Raw genomic sequence first — 15,912 nt, 5'->3', positions numbered from 1 at the left:
TAAAAAATAAGTATCTTTTTTTTTTTTTGGTGAGAAATCAAACGGCACATTTCTCCAATAGTTTTCCATCTGCAATTACTAAGCATGATTTATTTAAATTAGAACGTGAATAGTAACAGTTGGAACCATCTGACAAAAGATAAGTTAATTCTTCAATCAAAAATTTAATTAGTTTATATGCCATTTACTTTATCATTGCTGTACTGGAGGTGTTATGAGATTATTTTTGTATTTCAGTTTATCCCCTTTATTTTAGACATAACGTGTTTTTTTCAATAGTGACACCAACTGTCATGCATAATATAATGTATGCAGAACATACATTAATATCTTTCTGGGTGTGACTGTGTATGTAATTAATTTTAGATAAATTGGGACATAATCATTTAATATGAATAGGCTTGTTTTTCAATAAAAAAAATGTTGTCGGTTGCTGGGATGCCCTTATCAAATAAAATATGAAAAGCAATCATGTCTAAAAAGCTCAGAGAGTGATTAAAGCACACGCAGAAGACTCTGGAAAACATAGTTGAAATTCTTAGTCTTCCTGAGTTACTGTGGGAAATTAACCAAATTTTTCCTTAACTCCATACTTTTTCTATAAACTATTTCTCTTTCCTCCTTTTCTTTGCATGTGTTTTCTATTTATATTCTAAACAGTTAAGGTCATGGATGACATACTATGAACAGTAATATGCCAGCACAGTGAGCGCAATTTTTACTGTTTACATCTAAGTGCACCTGTAAAAATGATATCCATAAACAAAAAGATATCAAGGCAGAATTTCCTACTGCATCAAGATTTTTATTATAACTGCCTCAATTAACCTGTTAGGACTAAATTTTCTATTATGACATGAGCAATCAGTGAATGAACTCTGATGTAAGAAAATCTGCCTCCAGCCAACTTCCCCAGTGCACATTTTCCATCCCTCCCAGATATTCTGTTAATGAATTTGAGAAACAGACAGGGCATCTTACATAAGAATGCTTTTCTCTAGTTTTTTTTGTAGCAGACCATTCCTCTTCTGAAAAAAATCCACCGAATCATTGAAGTTGGAAAAAGTCTGCTGTTCAACACTGCCTTTGCAATACCAATTAGCATTGTACCAGAGGTTTTAATACTAAATTATATTTCCCAGTATATACTGTGCTGTGTTTTTAACAAGTGAAACAATTTACCTTTGGGCACCCTCTTCATTGACAGAGAAGTTTTAGTATGTCAGTATAAAACTGACACTATCAGTTTTAGTATGACCACACTAAGTAGTAGCCATATTTGGTGCCATCTTCAGTAACACAGTTGACTTTTTTCGTTCTTCACTCTTTGGCCTTTTTCTTTGTCTTGATTTTTTTTTTTTTTACATCTTTCTCTTTCTCAGTTCTGCAACTCCCTATAACTACTGATTTTGCTATATTTGAGGCATTTTACATATGTTAGGCATTTGTTCTTTGTCCATTTTGTTACCCCTAGAACTGTTTTTGCCCAGCTCCTATGTTTGCTTCACTACCGGTAACTGGCCACAGGTGAGCTGTTAATAGCCTTGGAGTCTCCAGTACCATCCTACAAATGCACCTTCAAGGCCTCTGCTCTCTCCCCTGTACTCCTTCACACTGTAGCCTTACTCTAGAGTGATAATTAGTTCATTCTATACAGCATAACTACGTGTTATTCCTGTCTACATCTTATTAATAATAAGCATAATGTGATGCAATTGTACAAAATTAAAGAAGGCTGTAACAAATCAGGCAATATCCACCCGGCCACTAGACAAGTCCTGAGGCCTCTGGCGTTAGCTTGACACCAAACCTGTGGCCTGATGCTAGCAATAGCAGTGCCATATGTACAGGGCTGCAGTGGTGACAATGGGGACATTACCCCACAGCTTGACTCTACTAAAACAGTAGGTTGACCAAAGACTACTGCTAGCCCAGATCTGAGGAGTCTTGAGGCAGGAGGGGAAAAGTGTTAAATGCAGAGTGATGTTTTTAAAGCTATTTATACAACTTGTATAAGAAGATTTTTTTCCTTGGCACTTTTGTAGTCAGGCAAGAAACAGAATTGCATAGATTATTTGCTCTGGTAACAGCAGAGCAGCACCTGACAGCCACTTTTCCTAAGAAACTCCAGAACCTCCAAGGACAGGACATACACATTCCACATGATGACAATGATGCTACAGGGCCCACCTGCCTTGAGGATCCACCTGCCCACCTATTGCTGTCACAGAAATATATCTGGCTTGCAGAATTGTCTTGATGTTTTCCCAGGAAAGACCCACAGAAGGCTACAGAATAAGTGAATTTATTCTGGAAGTCTTCTAACAACCCATAGATTGCTGGTTGTCTGCTCTACATTAGGTCTGTATACCAGAAGGCAGTTAATGTTGCCCATTAACAACCTTGTACTGAACCTAATTACTTAGTTTTGATTAAAGCACACATTGAATCCAAAAATGTTCAATCCTGATTTGAATGCATGAAGAGAAGCCAGAATTTCACTGGCATTTTTTTCTAGTAGTAATCACCATCAGATTTAGAAGTTTATATTAAATATTTTATTTAAATTTTTGTCTTCAACTTGGAGCTATTGAGTCTCATTACCTTTTCTACACAAAATGAAAAAGCCTCTTACTACCCAAGTATTTTCTCTTTGTAAAGACACTTATACACTGTAATCAAGTCACTTCTTGTTTTTGTTTGTTCTAAATGAAACAGATGGAGCTCTTTAAGCCTTTGCCGACAACGTGCTTTCTTCAGTTGTTGAATAAATTGTGTAGCTTTCCCTTCATCCTTCCCACTTATTTTTAAATATGGAACATTGTAGTCAATGTTTTATGCAGATGTATTTTACACATCAATATTCCTTCTTGTTTTTTTAAATACATCTGAGAAATATATATTTAATTTTTTTTTGGTCACAGCACTGCAATAGCACTCATATGCTGAGGTCTTCAGCAGACCTTTTCAGATGACTTTTGTTGTTTCCTCACATACAGTTCAGCTACAGTTCAGTAGCTATAACCTACATATCTTTTTCTTTGCTTGTATCCGGCAGCTGCAAGTGATCCAAAGTGACCTGCAGTACATTGAAAAATGTACTGTTTAACTAAACAAAAGTTATCACAAGATTTCAGTTAGTGCATATGCTTCCTCTCCTGTAGCAGGGAGATACAGGAAAGGAAGTGAGAGTGGAAATGCAGAGTTTGTTTAAAAGTGAGTGTTGAAATAACAGAGTAAGGGCTTTTCACATTCACCTGCAGAAAAAGAGGCTCAGGGAAGTACGAAGTGGTTCATCTGTCTCATTATGATTTTCTCATGAGAGAGGCTTGAGGGGTGAATGTAGGTTGAATGTGCCAAAAGCTGTACTGCTCTCTTTGTAAGAGTAGGACTTTCCATCTATCCCTCTGTATTTTTAACCATGTACATTTATGGTGTGCATGAAGAATGTGTTTGTTTCTGCCTGCTAGTGTTAATATTTTTACTACACCCTGAGTGTCCTCTGCTTCTTTGGCTACTGCATGCCTGGACTCACCTCTGTCTTATCTGACTAATACAGATGTGTGTTTTAATGGAGAGACAGAGTGGAGATACAGATTTGCATAGGAGCACTAAGTTCCAAAGTGGGAGCTCTGTTATCACACACCAAGTAACTTAAGACCTTTCCCCTCCTATTTTAAATTTCCTAGACTTTTTGATATGGATGAGTCTTGGTCCTTCCTTACATGACCACAGATTTGGAATACTTGTCCTGCTTTACCTTACCATGAGGCATAGCAAATTTCCAGACAATCCAACTCACTACACGAGCATAAAAGCCTTTGGACTTTCTTCTGTGTTATAAACAGTGTGTGTGCCCTGTAATTTATATAATCATAGAACTAGAAGAAAACACTAAAGATCATCTATTCCATCCTCATCCCAGCAGAAAACATATACTATACTGTGTCATTCCTGATATGTTATCTCACCTCAAAGAAGTCCAATGCCATTCCTTATTTTCCTCAGGCAATCTTTCCAGTGTATTATTATACTAACCATCAGAAGGAGTTCCTTAACATCTAATCTGACTTTCGCTGCAGTTTAAATGCATTAATTCTTATCCTGTCCGCTATGAACATGGAGAACTAAAGACATTTGCAAAAGCCTTTTCTGATTTTATGACTGTCATCACATTTCTATTCAAATCTTCCTTATTTAGGCTTTACAGCTCCATTTATTTTGTTTTTCCTAAGAAGTCATGCTTTCAAGTTCTTTGTCATTCTTGTCATGCTCATCTGGACTGTCTTCATTTGGTTCACATGTTTCTTGAATGCAGCTCACTGTACAGCGCAAAGCACTCCAAATGCAGCTTTACTCCAGGTAGATGAGAATGGAAGGATTACTTTATGTTTCTAACTGGCTATGTTCCTTTTTATATATCCCAGCACACTATTTGATTTGGAACAAAATTCTGGGTTTTGTTCCTACTTAACTTGTGGTTTGCTGTATTATGATATCTTCCACTTGTTCTGATTGGATAACATTTGTTATTTCAAAATTTATCTCCAATTTGTCTAAATTTATGAAGACTTCTAATCCTGTCCTCCAATGTACTTTTTTGTGTTGCCATCAATAAGCTTACTCTGTTGTCCACCATCCAGAGTGTTGTTGAAAGAATTGAGTGGAACTAGATGGACAGTAGACCTCTTTCAAAATCTGTGCAATTCATTCATTCATTTTGGTAGTAAACCCACTGATAACTAATGTATGAATAGGGCTTTCCAACAATTTTTACTCATCTGATAATATTCTCTTGCAGTTCATATCTAGTCCAATTATTAGGATTTTGCACAAGATAGCAGTAGAAACATTACTGAAGTCAAGGAATATGACATTGCTACTTTTTTTTTATCCACAAGGCCTGTAACTCTGGTGTAGAAGGGAATTGGTTTGTTTATATAAGGCTCATTTTTAATACATTATTTTATATTTATACGTTCTTACAAGTAATCAGTTTAGTAACTTTTTCCCATATTTCCTTCAGGAACTGAAATTACACAAATGGATGTGTAATTTCACGGCTCTGTCTTTTACTCCTTTTTAAAGGCTGACTTTATTGAGTCTTCAGGTAATTTACCTGTCTACCACAAGTTCACAAAGAAAACTACTGAGTTTTTATCAGCCAGCTCTTGAAGTACCCAAAGGTGAAGTTCATCAGACCAGCCTATCTGAACATCTAACTCATCTGACAATTCTCCAGCCTGCCTTCTCTATTCAACACTGAAGTTTTGCCCTTTAATCATAGGTATCAATTATGATAATGATCTGCTTGGAGCTGACCTTTTTACCTATGACTGAAGCAAAAGAAGCATTGAACAATTTGGCATGATTACCGTTATCAGTAGCCATCCTTCTCCATTGAACGGCAAACCATACCTTTCCTTCATCTTTAATGCTGAAGTACTTACAGCATGATTTCTCAACCATTACCATGACCATCCCATGATAGTTACATCTTATTCAGTGCCTTTGCTAGTCTGATTTCATGCCTACATATTTATGCTGTACTTCTTCAGTTATCCTTAGTAACCTGACCTATTTTTTTGTTAGTTAGGCATTTTTGTCCTTTGAAAAAGAGGAAGTGCCAAGTTGCCCTCCTACTACTCAGTGTCTTTTTCCCCACAAAAAGACAGTTTGTCCTGGTGTACTGAAAGAAAGCAGTAACTTTCTAAATTACCTTTTTATTTTAGTTCAACCTCTCATCAGGTTTCACATCAGAAATGTTCTGTATTCTTTGTAATTTTTCTGATTTCCTTTGGTTTTATGTTGTTCACCACCCTCTTCTCTGCTTTCCCATGGATCTTGATTGATCTCACCCAAGTTCTTCACGTTTCTTTCTTCATATTCAGAGATTACTCTTACCTTTTACTTAGAATCAAATCCCAGAAAATCTCTGTAGTTGCCTTTTCCACTATTGCATGAAAAAAAATGCCAATAGCACATTCAAAAATCTTTGTATTTTTGAATGATGATTCCTTTCCAAAATGTTGTTTTCCATCACTTTCTGGATAGAATACCAACGACAGTTTTGCTCACTCCCATCAGTGACAGCTACAGTTTTCCTTCTCTGTCACTGGAGTAGCTTCTGGTATTCATAGGAGCTCTTAATCTCTATAGTTGTCCCGTGAGTTTGAATCAGTTTTGGATCCGGAAGATCCCAGTATAATTTATATCAGGCTAGAGCTTGTTCTAAATTAATGCAGTGCACAATGGAGAGATGAGGGACTGTGGATTTTCTTTGGTATGCCCAGTGAGTTAATTGTTTTCATAAGCCACCTATTACATTGTCTTCTAAATGTTCTCCTCTATATGTCTTCTGTACATTCGCCTATATTTTTTTTGTTTCAGATTTGAATTAATTTGAGTTGCAGCTCAATTGAATCTCTTTAAAAGAAAAAAAATTAATAAACAGCTGAGTGAATTTGTGTTTTTCTGTTGGGATCTGAGAAGTGGCTTCATTCATCTAAACATGGAAGCAACCTTGAGAAATATTTTTCTTATTATTGGTCCTGAGGTTATTAAATCTCTAAGATAGTTTTTAAATTGTGGCATATAATTCTAGTAATTATGGTGTTGAGACGTAATGCTAGAATACACAAAGAATATATTTGCAAATGTAGATCATACTTGTTCCTTTAAAATATTTAATTTGTTAACTATCAGCTATGATCTATGAATGTCTCTAGTTTTAAACCTGTCAAGCAGAAATAAAATAGTGCTTCCAACCTGGAAAAGTTAAATTATGCAGTTGTCACTTATACTGTGAAGTAGCTTTTCTGCTTTCCCAAAGACAGAATGATTTATAGTTTTAATGTTTCATTTTCTTTTGTCAGACAAAAACTGTTCCACGGATATTCATGAATGTTCCTTCAAGCCCTGCAAAAATGGAGGCCATTGCCATGATTTGATTGGTGAATTTTACTGTAGCTGTTTGCCAGGTAAGAAGTCAGGTGATATTTAGGTGAGAAATGTTCCGTGGTATTCAAGAAAGAAATATAGTTTTTCATAAGCACACAACTAAGTAGTCATTGATTTTGCTTGAAAAGAGAGAAGGACTGAGCAGGTATTCTTTAAGCATACTCTACAATTGCTATGCAGCCACTGTGTGGCGTTAAGAGTTACTGTCGCATACAAATAGGAGTCTGAGGAGTGGCTGGGGGGGGGAAAACCTCCCGTTGAGTCACAAGGTTCAGACAGGACCCCCTTGCTTTCTAAACTCCTTCTCAGAGAGGAGTCTAGGTGCGGCTAGGTCCAGTCTTAGCCTCAGACTTGGTCAACGGTTTATTTTCTAAGGACTGTGTGTATAGCCACTTCTTAGTTCAGGGCTTTCACTAAAGCGACAGCATCAGTCTTACACCCCCCAGTCTGGTCATGTTGAAGGAACTACCACGGCCAGAGCAGTGAAGAGTGCAGTTTATTAGAGCAACAGACACACAGATTCTTTGGATTACTGGTGATAAATTCACTGTCTGCAAAGCACATGCAAATACCAAGAATATGAGTATGAATAACACGGCCGGACACAAACATGTATATAACACGGCCGGACACAACATGTATATCAAGAATATAAGTAACACGGCTGGACACAAACACGTTAAAGATAATAAAGCAACTCTATAGAGAGAGATTTCTAAGTTTTCCGCGGAGGCACTTGATATAACCAAGTGTTCGACTCTTACCCAAAGGCGTCCCGATGGGGGGGAAGAGAGGCTCAGCCCGTCGACTGATCCCAAACGTCAGAGTGGTACACGATGGTGTCTTCCCTAACATTCTCTCTCTCTTAAACCATTTTATACTATCTTTCACCTTTTGGGTGGAGCTTGAGTGACTCTCGTCATACATACCTTTGTTTAGGATTGGTGTAAAGTTTTCTCGCTTCGCTTTTAAAGGTATAAGCTAGAAAAATTCAGTGTGCAAGCTCAGTGAGGAGTGGTCGCACCTTGGAGGTGGGTAGCTTTTGGGATGGAGGTGTGTTTTGGTATTATAATGATGTTATAATGAGCAAAGTTCACCAAAAGGACAGCATTTTGTCAAAAACGTGGCAGGCTGTTGGCCCAGGGTAGTAAATATGCAGCTTATCAGTTCCATGACACCTTTAAGTTCCCCTATTATTGCAGAGCCTGGCCACGGCATCTCCACATCGCTCCACCCTCTGGGCAGCGCCTCTTAGAGTCAGCACACCAAGTTCCCCTGGTGTTACCAACATCTAAGGCTGCAGGCCTAGGGAACTCCCATGGAATGGATTCCTTACACGTCAGACGCATTCCACCTGGGGAGCTTCTTCAATGCTGTCCCTTACCTAAAAGTGTGAATATAAGTTCTAATTTTTAAGTCACCTCAGCCATTATCCCACACACTGTCAGCAGGATTTGTTTACAAAACATAGCTTATGTACCAGAAGTCCAGCCTTGCAAACTGATAAATGAAGAGTCTTAGAAATCAACCAACGCTGTCAGTGGTATTCACTCCAGAATCTTTGAGAAATTCTGAATTTCTAAATCTTTGCAAAAGTTAATTTTCTTCCTTTCCATGAACTTAGAATGAATTTGTTTCCTTCTTTCCTACTAGCAAAAGTTATTTTTTAAATTTTTTATTATACAGTGAAGAAAAAAATGGGGAGAATTTATACAGTAGTTGTCATAAGGGTTGCTTGCAGTGATGAGAGAAGCTATTAATAACTGAAGTCATCAATAATATCAGAACAACTTTTCTGTTTTCACATGGCATACATAATTTTTATCAAATATACAGTATCTTACAAATATATAAACTTATATGCTTCAGTGTGGCTTTTTCTCTATAGAGTTAGATTGGTAGAGATAGAAGCTACAGGCCAGCTTCTATACATTGAAATGTAATATCTTTTAATATAACTAGCTAATTTAATATGATACTTGTATAGTATAACTAATTGTTGATTTTCTTTTTCCTGCTATCTTTATTGTGGGTCAACTAGTCATCATCTGATTGGACAATAGCAAGTAAAACATGAATGATAGTACTTTTTCAGCTGCAGTTTTTTCATACTCTTAGGTCACTTACTTACATTGCATTAAACCTTGTTCCATTATGTCAAGTTAGCAATATAATGGTAAAAGGATCAAGCTTATATTGGGACAGAAATATTTGCTTATAATGGATAGGAAAAAGAAGCGGTTAAAATTATTATGTCCCTATAAGAATTGTAAGTTTTTATGTAAGAGATTTAAAAATACATACAAACTTTTTAAAGTCTAATGTGTAAATAGCTTGGGAGTTATTGAAGTGTGAAACATAGAAATAGCACTCACAGACAGCACTGCCATTAAATCATGGTGTATGTGCTTAAAAATAACTTGAATATATACATAAATACATATGGGTATTAGTATATATAGAAGTGTATGCATATGTGTATTATACATGTACATACATATACATACAACCGCTTTTAAGACCTGAGAATCTCCCAATAGACTTCAGGATGCAGAATAGTTTTTTCTGCTTTCTTGTTATTATTATTAATTACTATGGCTAATTTGTTAAGACTGGATTCTTATATATTGATGTAATAGGTTAGTTTTACTTTTTAAATTGCAAAGCCTATGACTACATTTCATTACTCTTTCCATGGTGGATAAACTAAATGTCACACCTCATTTTGTCAGAGTATTTTGCTTTGTGCAATCACAAACACAAGGAGTATGAAGACATCTGCCTGCTGTGCAGGACTGAAAAAGTGAGATCATATGCATGAAATTATTATTAAAATGCTGTAAGAAGTACACATATGAATTCTCAGACTATATACATTTTCCATTAATATTTTTGAACACTTGTTAGATACAGCTTTTGTGAAGAACTAACACATCTACAAAATACAGGATGAAAATGAATGACTTAGACAGTATTTAGTCTAGCAAGGTATGAGGCTATGCATGCATGTACCGGATTTGAAAGAAGAAATCAAGGGGGTTTATAAATAAAAGAAGACAAAACATACATTATAATTATCTATCATAAGGACTATGAGCACAGAAAACAGAACAGCTAACATAGACCTACCAGTTGTTACAGCAGTTTCCAGGCTTCTCCAATGAACTGCAGGAAGTATCTTCTGAGATCTTCCTTTTGGAGCAACATCTTCTGACACGCTGCTACACTGGGTGAGGAATAGCTTCTGGAGGGTTTTGCTTCTGTTAGCTGTTTCCTTTTTAGGGAGTGCCTATACACACCATCTTCACCTGACTGCTAATCAGGGAGTGTCGAGCTGAAGCTTGGGAACAGATATAAATTTGGTAAGTAGAAGCACAGTTCCTGGAGAGCAGAAAATAGAGATCTGGCAGTTGTTGCAGGATGGTCCTTGAAACTATGCTCAAGACTAAGATCTATGCAGTGATGGTGGTAATGTGCTATAGGACAGTCTCCAGCACCAGCTGAAGCAAATACCCCAGGCAAAACAGAAGCCTTGATGCAGGCACTACTCCTGAAGCATGATGTTGCCATGTAGGCTTTGGGCTGCAGACAATACTTCTTTCTGGGGTGGGGGTGATGGTGGCCTCACCTGTGAAAGAGGTGAGCAGAGTGCACACCATCACAGAGAATGAATGCAGGAGATCAGTAAGGTCTTTCCACATACCCCGTAGAGACAAAAGCCTGAGCCACATGGTGCAAGGAAGGATGGACAGCTAGAGATTATGCTTAAAGCAGTAGTGGATGTGGGATGCTGGAAACTTATGACTCTAGCAACAGAAGGAATATTCTTTCTTTGCCTGCATACCTGCAATTACTGAACAGGCCATAGTGCCCTGAGAATAGGTGAGGACAAAGCATATCTGTCAGAGAAGGCACTGAAGCCAGTGGAACCTGAGCCAACTGCCTGCACCAAGCACAAGTGGTGGGTAAAAGAAGAGGTTTCCTCTGCAGGGGATTGAGGAACCCATCCACCAACCTGTCTTCATTTCTTGGAAGATTTCCTACTTCTTGGGGGCTTGGATCTCAGATCCTTTGGAGAGACTGCTGATGTTCATCTTGCCCTCAGACTGCTACCTCTGGTTGCCTACCCAAATGGGAACCAACAGTACTACCAAGGGAGACCTGGAACAAATCTAAGAGTGACTACAGAGCACTAGGAAAAGTAAAGAAGGGCCTGGGGGACCATGTGGTATTTTCCTCAGTCTTTTCAGTGAAAGTCCAAGGCTTAGGTAGGTTTGGGCATGTCATGCAGGTGAATGCTTGGCTGCCTGGCTAGTATTGCAGACAGAGCCTTAGCTTTTAGTACCGTCTCTGAAGAACTATCAGAGAGACATGTGGCCCACTTGACAAAGTGGAATAAGAGCATTTTTGGCAACAGGCTTCCTACCCTAATGAGAGGGCTTTAAACCAGATACACCACAGAGGGTTTGCTTTGACAGGAAGAGAAGTGAAGGCAATGAGAAAGTGTCTAGGGGACAGAACAGTGGGGGAGGCTGTCACACTTGTGAAAGCAACATGACTGAGGGCATCCCTCTTCAGTACATATGCAGAAATGCATGCAGCATGTGATACAAACATGAGGATTTAGAAGTGTGTGTGCAGTTGCACAGCAATGATCTCATGGGGTTGAGAGAGACATGGTGGGATAGCCAACATAAACAGAGTGCTGCAGTGGAAGGATACTGGGTCTTTAGGAAAGACAATCTGAGAAGGTGAGAAGGAGGGGTTTCACGCTATGCAAAGGAAAGCCTCAGATATCCTGAGCTTTGCATTGGAATGAATGATGGGCCAGGTTAAGAGCTTATGGGTAAGGATTAGTGGCCAAACCCACACAAATGGTGTGGTGGGCATCTGCCACAGACCACCTGATCAAGAAAAGGAAGTAATTGAAGCCTTCTTTAAACATCTTGAAGAAGTCTTACCATCACAGGCCCTCATATTCATATGCAACTTCAATGACCACAGTATTTGCTGGTGGTTTAATAGGGCTGGGCACAAGCAACCCAGGAGACATCTGCAGTGTTGAGAAAATATTTTTGATACAGGTGATCAACCAGGTGATAGGGGAGATGTTCTGCTGGACTCGTTGCTCACAAACAAGGAAAAACTGGTGAGGGATGCAAAGCAGCCTTGGCCCCAGTGACAGAGTCGAAAATCTTGTGAGAAGACAAAAGCAGCAGAATCACAGCCCTGAATTAAAGGAGAGTTCATTTTGTCTGAGGAATCTGCTTGACTGGATCCCCACCCTTGGAGAGCAAAGGAGCCCAGGACAACCTTCTCAAACACAGTAAAGGTCCATTTAAATGTGCAGGAAGCTGAGCAGGTGTGGCAGAAGGATGAAGAAAACATGGGCCCATTGATGAATGATGTGCATGTAGTGACAAAGGGTATGGAAAAGAAAGAGGTTATTAATGGGTTCCCTGCTTCTGTTTACTGATATGTTCACCCTCAGGTGACTCCCAGATTGCTCTGCCTAGAGGCAGAATCTGTGGGAGTGAAGCATTATGCATGGCAGAGGAAAATAATTAGGAAGGACTTAAGCAAATTAGGCATACCTAAGTATGTGGGACCTGATGAGATGCATCCACAGGTGCTGAGGGAGCTGGCTGGCATCATTGTGAGACTGCTGTCTATTATCTTTGAATAGTCATACTGATTAGGGGAGGTTTCTGATTACTTCAGAAAGGCAAAAGCAACCCCATCTTAAAGAGGAGGATTCAGATAACTACAGGCAAGTCAGCCTAACCTCAGTCCCTCGGAAGATTATAGAACAAATGCTCTTGGAAGCTGTGTGCAAGAATATGGAGGACAGGAAGGTGACTGGAAACAGTCACCATGGATTTACTGAGGGTGAATCATGCCTAACCAGTCTGGTAACCTTCTATCATGAAATAGCCAGCTCTGTGGATAAGTTGAGAGCAGTGGATGCAATTGACTTTAGCAAGGCTTTTGACATGACCTCCCTGAGTAATACTGTTGTCAAAATGAGGTATACAGACTGCAAAAGTAGACAGTAAGATGGGCTCAAAATTGGCTGGACCACCATGGTTAAAGGATTTGTGGTAAGTGGCACAAAGCCTAGTTGGCAATTGGTAACTAGTGGCATTCACCATTATTTAATACTGGAATCAAATCTGTCTAGTGTTTTTATTAGTGACCTGGACAATGGGTTACATTCTCAGGAGATTCACAGGTGATATAAAACTGGGGCGAATGGTTGATATGCTGAAGGCTAGGGTTTCTATTCAGGGGGACTTTGACAGGCTGGAGAAACAGGCCAACAGGAATCTCACAGAGTTCAACAAACAGAAATGCAAGTCCTACAGCTTTGGAAGAATAATCCCATGTACCAGTAGAGCCTGGTGGCCAACTGGCTGGAAAGCAGCTTTGCAAAAAACAGCCTGGGTGTCCTGGTATTCAACAAGTAGAACATGAGCCAGCCATGTGTCCTTGTAGCAAAGAAGCATCCTGGGCTGCATTAGGAAGAGTGTAGCTAGCAAGTCTGGAGATGATTATTTTTCTACTTGTGACTTGTGAAACTGCATCTGAAAGGACTGTGCCTAAGTTTTGCATTCTGCACTGAAAGAAGGACATTGCTATACTGGGGCAAGTCCCACAAAGGGCCATGAAGATGGCCAGGGGCCTGGAGAACCTGATGTACAAAGAGAGACTGAGGTAATTGGACCTGTTCAGCCTGAAAAAAAGGCTAAGAGAAGATTTTATTGGGGTTTACAACTACCTCATGGGAGGATACAGGGAAGACAGAGCAAGGCTCTTCTCAGAGGTGAAAACTGTGGCAGGGCAAAAGGCAATGGACACAAGTTGGAATGCAGGAGAATTCTGATTAGATATTAGGGGGGAAAAAACCACTACGAAGGTGGTTAACTATTGGAACTAGTTGTCTGGAAAGCTTGTGGAATCCTCATCCTTGGAGACATATTCAGATCTTGACAGGACAGTTCCCTGAACTACCTGATCTAGCTGGTCTTTTTCTCCGTGAGGATTAGACTAGATGGCCTCGAGAAGTGATTTCCAACATAAATTATCTTGTGATTCTATTACTAAATAAGAAATCTTTGCCCAATGTTATGTATACTTTACAAATGTAATCCTTTAAGTTGAATTTGAATTGAACTACCTGTGCCTACATGCACAGTCTTCAAGACTGCAAGCACTTCAGCCACATCTAAAAGTTTTTGAAAATCTTCATTAGGGTGTCACCTTTTATCAATCAAATTTGTAGCTGAAAAAAATAAAAGTTTTTGTTTATATGGAATGCTTTTCCAAAGCCAGAATTTGTATGAATATTTAAAAACTTCTCAAATGTAATTTTTTCCCATGTGTTAATTCCACTAGGAAATGGCTTCATATCTATACTGAATTTTAACAAGGGAAAAAACAAAATTAAAAACAAGTGCTATAGTGGTGTGGTAAAAAGTTTATTACAACAGTAGTCTGTCATCTGGAAACCTTGCCTTGAAATAGTAAAGTAGAGAAGCACACTTTGAGGAAGAAGTGAAGAGTCACTCTTTAAAGTTTATAACTTCTCCCCAGGTAATCTGATATTTAAGGAAATATTAATCTGGAAGACGTTGGATTTGTAGCATGTATTCAGAAAGGCAACAAAAGTGATCAATGGAATAGAGCAACTGCCTTATGAAAAAGCAAGGACCCTTTATATTTGTAGAAGAAAAGCATGAGGGAAAGAGTGGAAGCTTAGAAAAAAATCATGAAAGCAGGAGCTAAGCTGAAAACAGAACTGTTGTTCACCGAAGCCTGTTCACAAGAAGCAAGAAGGCATTTGAAGAACCTAGTGGGATTTTGGACTAAAACACATAAAAGAACTTTTAACAGAACTTTTAGCTTTTAACTTTTTAATGACATTACATTTTTTTAATCTGTTACCACAGAGTGTGATGTAGCTAGAGAATTTATTTAGAAGGTTTTGTAAGGGATTACACAAATTCACAACCAAAAAGGCTGTAAGTGGATACTAAAGGATGCTCTGACTTTTTTAATACACCTGAATGCTTGGAGGTTTCAAAGGGAACAGACTGCTGGAAGTGGCTAAGCTAATATGCTCTCCCTAAATAGCCCCTCTTTTTTCCACTCTCAGACAGTTCTAGGCTAGGAGTACCATTGCACTGACCACACGGGGTGTTTCTTAGGTTCTTACAGGACGTTCTCATGTTTTTGTCTTTTAAAAAACCTTACATCTACTACACAGCTTCTTTCCCATCCCCGTTCATGCCTCAGTGATGTATTATCCCTGCTACACCTAACTTAATACATAAATATTTCTTTTTTCAGTGGGATTAGTGGATGATTAGCATGATTGCTAAAGTAGACTGATTTTGAAGCAGAAAATCCTGTCAGTTGAGATGCTTGGATTGATGGATTCAACATAGAAACAATTTTTGTTCAACATAATACACTGAATCAAAGGAGCAGTACTTCTGATTAAGGGTAAAATCACACACAGAAAAATTGTAAATAAAATTCTTCCTTTTGGGGAGGTTCACTGTTATTAAAGTTTACTGTACCATGAAATAAGACTGTACTTTCTTTCAAACCTTTCTGGCAACCCTTATTATGAAGTAGAAGCTTATACATGAAAGTTTTCACTCCAGGAAGAGGCCTTAGGAAAAGTGTCCATGCTGTGACTCAAAAAATAAAGTGAATCATCAAGATTACAGATGGGGAATGTTTAGGAAATCATTCAGTCCTTCACGCTGCTACTGCATAATCACTCTTAACACAGAATTTGTAATGATTTTTTTTTTTGCTTTGATTTCAAAGTTGCCCGATAAGAAAGTCTAGCATTTTTTACATGAAACTGTTGGTCAGCTTATGAAAAAGATTACCTGATGTGTAGTTTAAAATTCTGATTATCAATTTCTTGCCCCAAGTTAC

General features: G+C 38.5%; 1 protein-coding gene across 1 annotated transcript in view; it reads left to right on the top strand.

Annotated features, from left to right (window-relative positions):
• EYS (eyes shut homolog) overlaps positions 1-15,912 on the top strand; it is a 944,771-nt gene that overhangs the window by 266,681 nt on the left and 662,178 nt on the right. Inside the window, 1 exon segment of the mRNA XM_072855247.1 lies at positions 6,876-6,980. Within this exon segment, the coding sequence (XP_072711348.1) occupies positions 6,876-6,980 (105 nt within the window).

Source organism: Ciconia boyciana, chromosome 3, assembly GCF_034638445.1.
Source record: "Ciconia boyciana chromosome 3, ASM3463844v1, whole genome shotgun sequence".
Taxonomy (NCBI): Eukaryota; Metazoa; Chordata; class Aves; order Ciconiiformes; family Ciconiidae; genus Ciconia; species Ciconia boyciana.
Note: the sequence above shows the minus strand (reverse complement) of the source record. Positions and strands in the feature narration are given on the sequence as shown.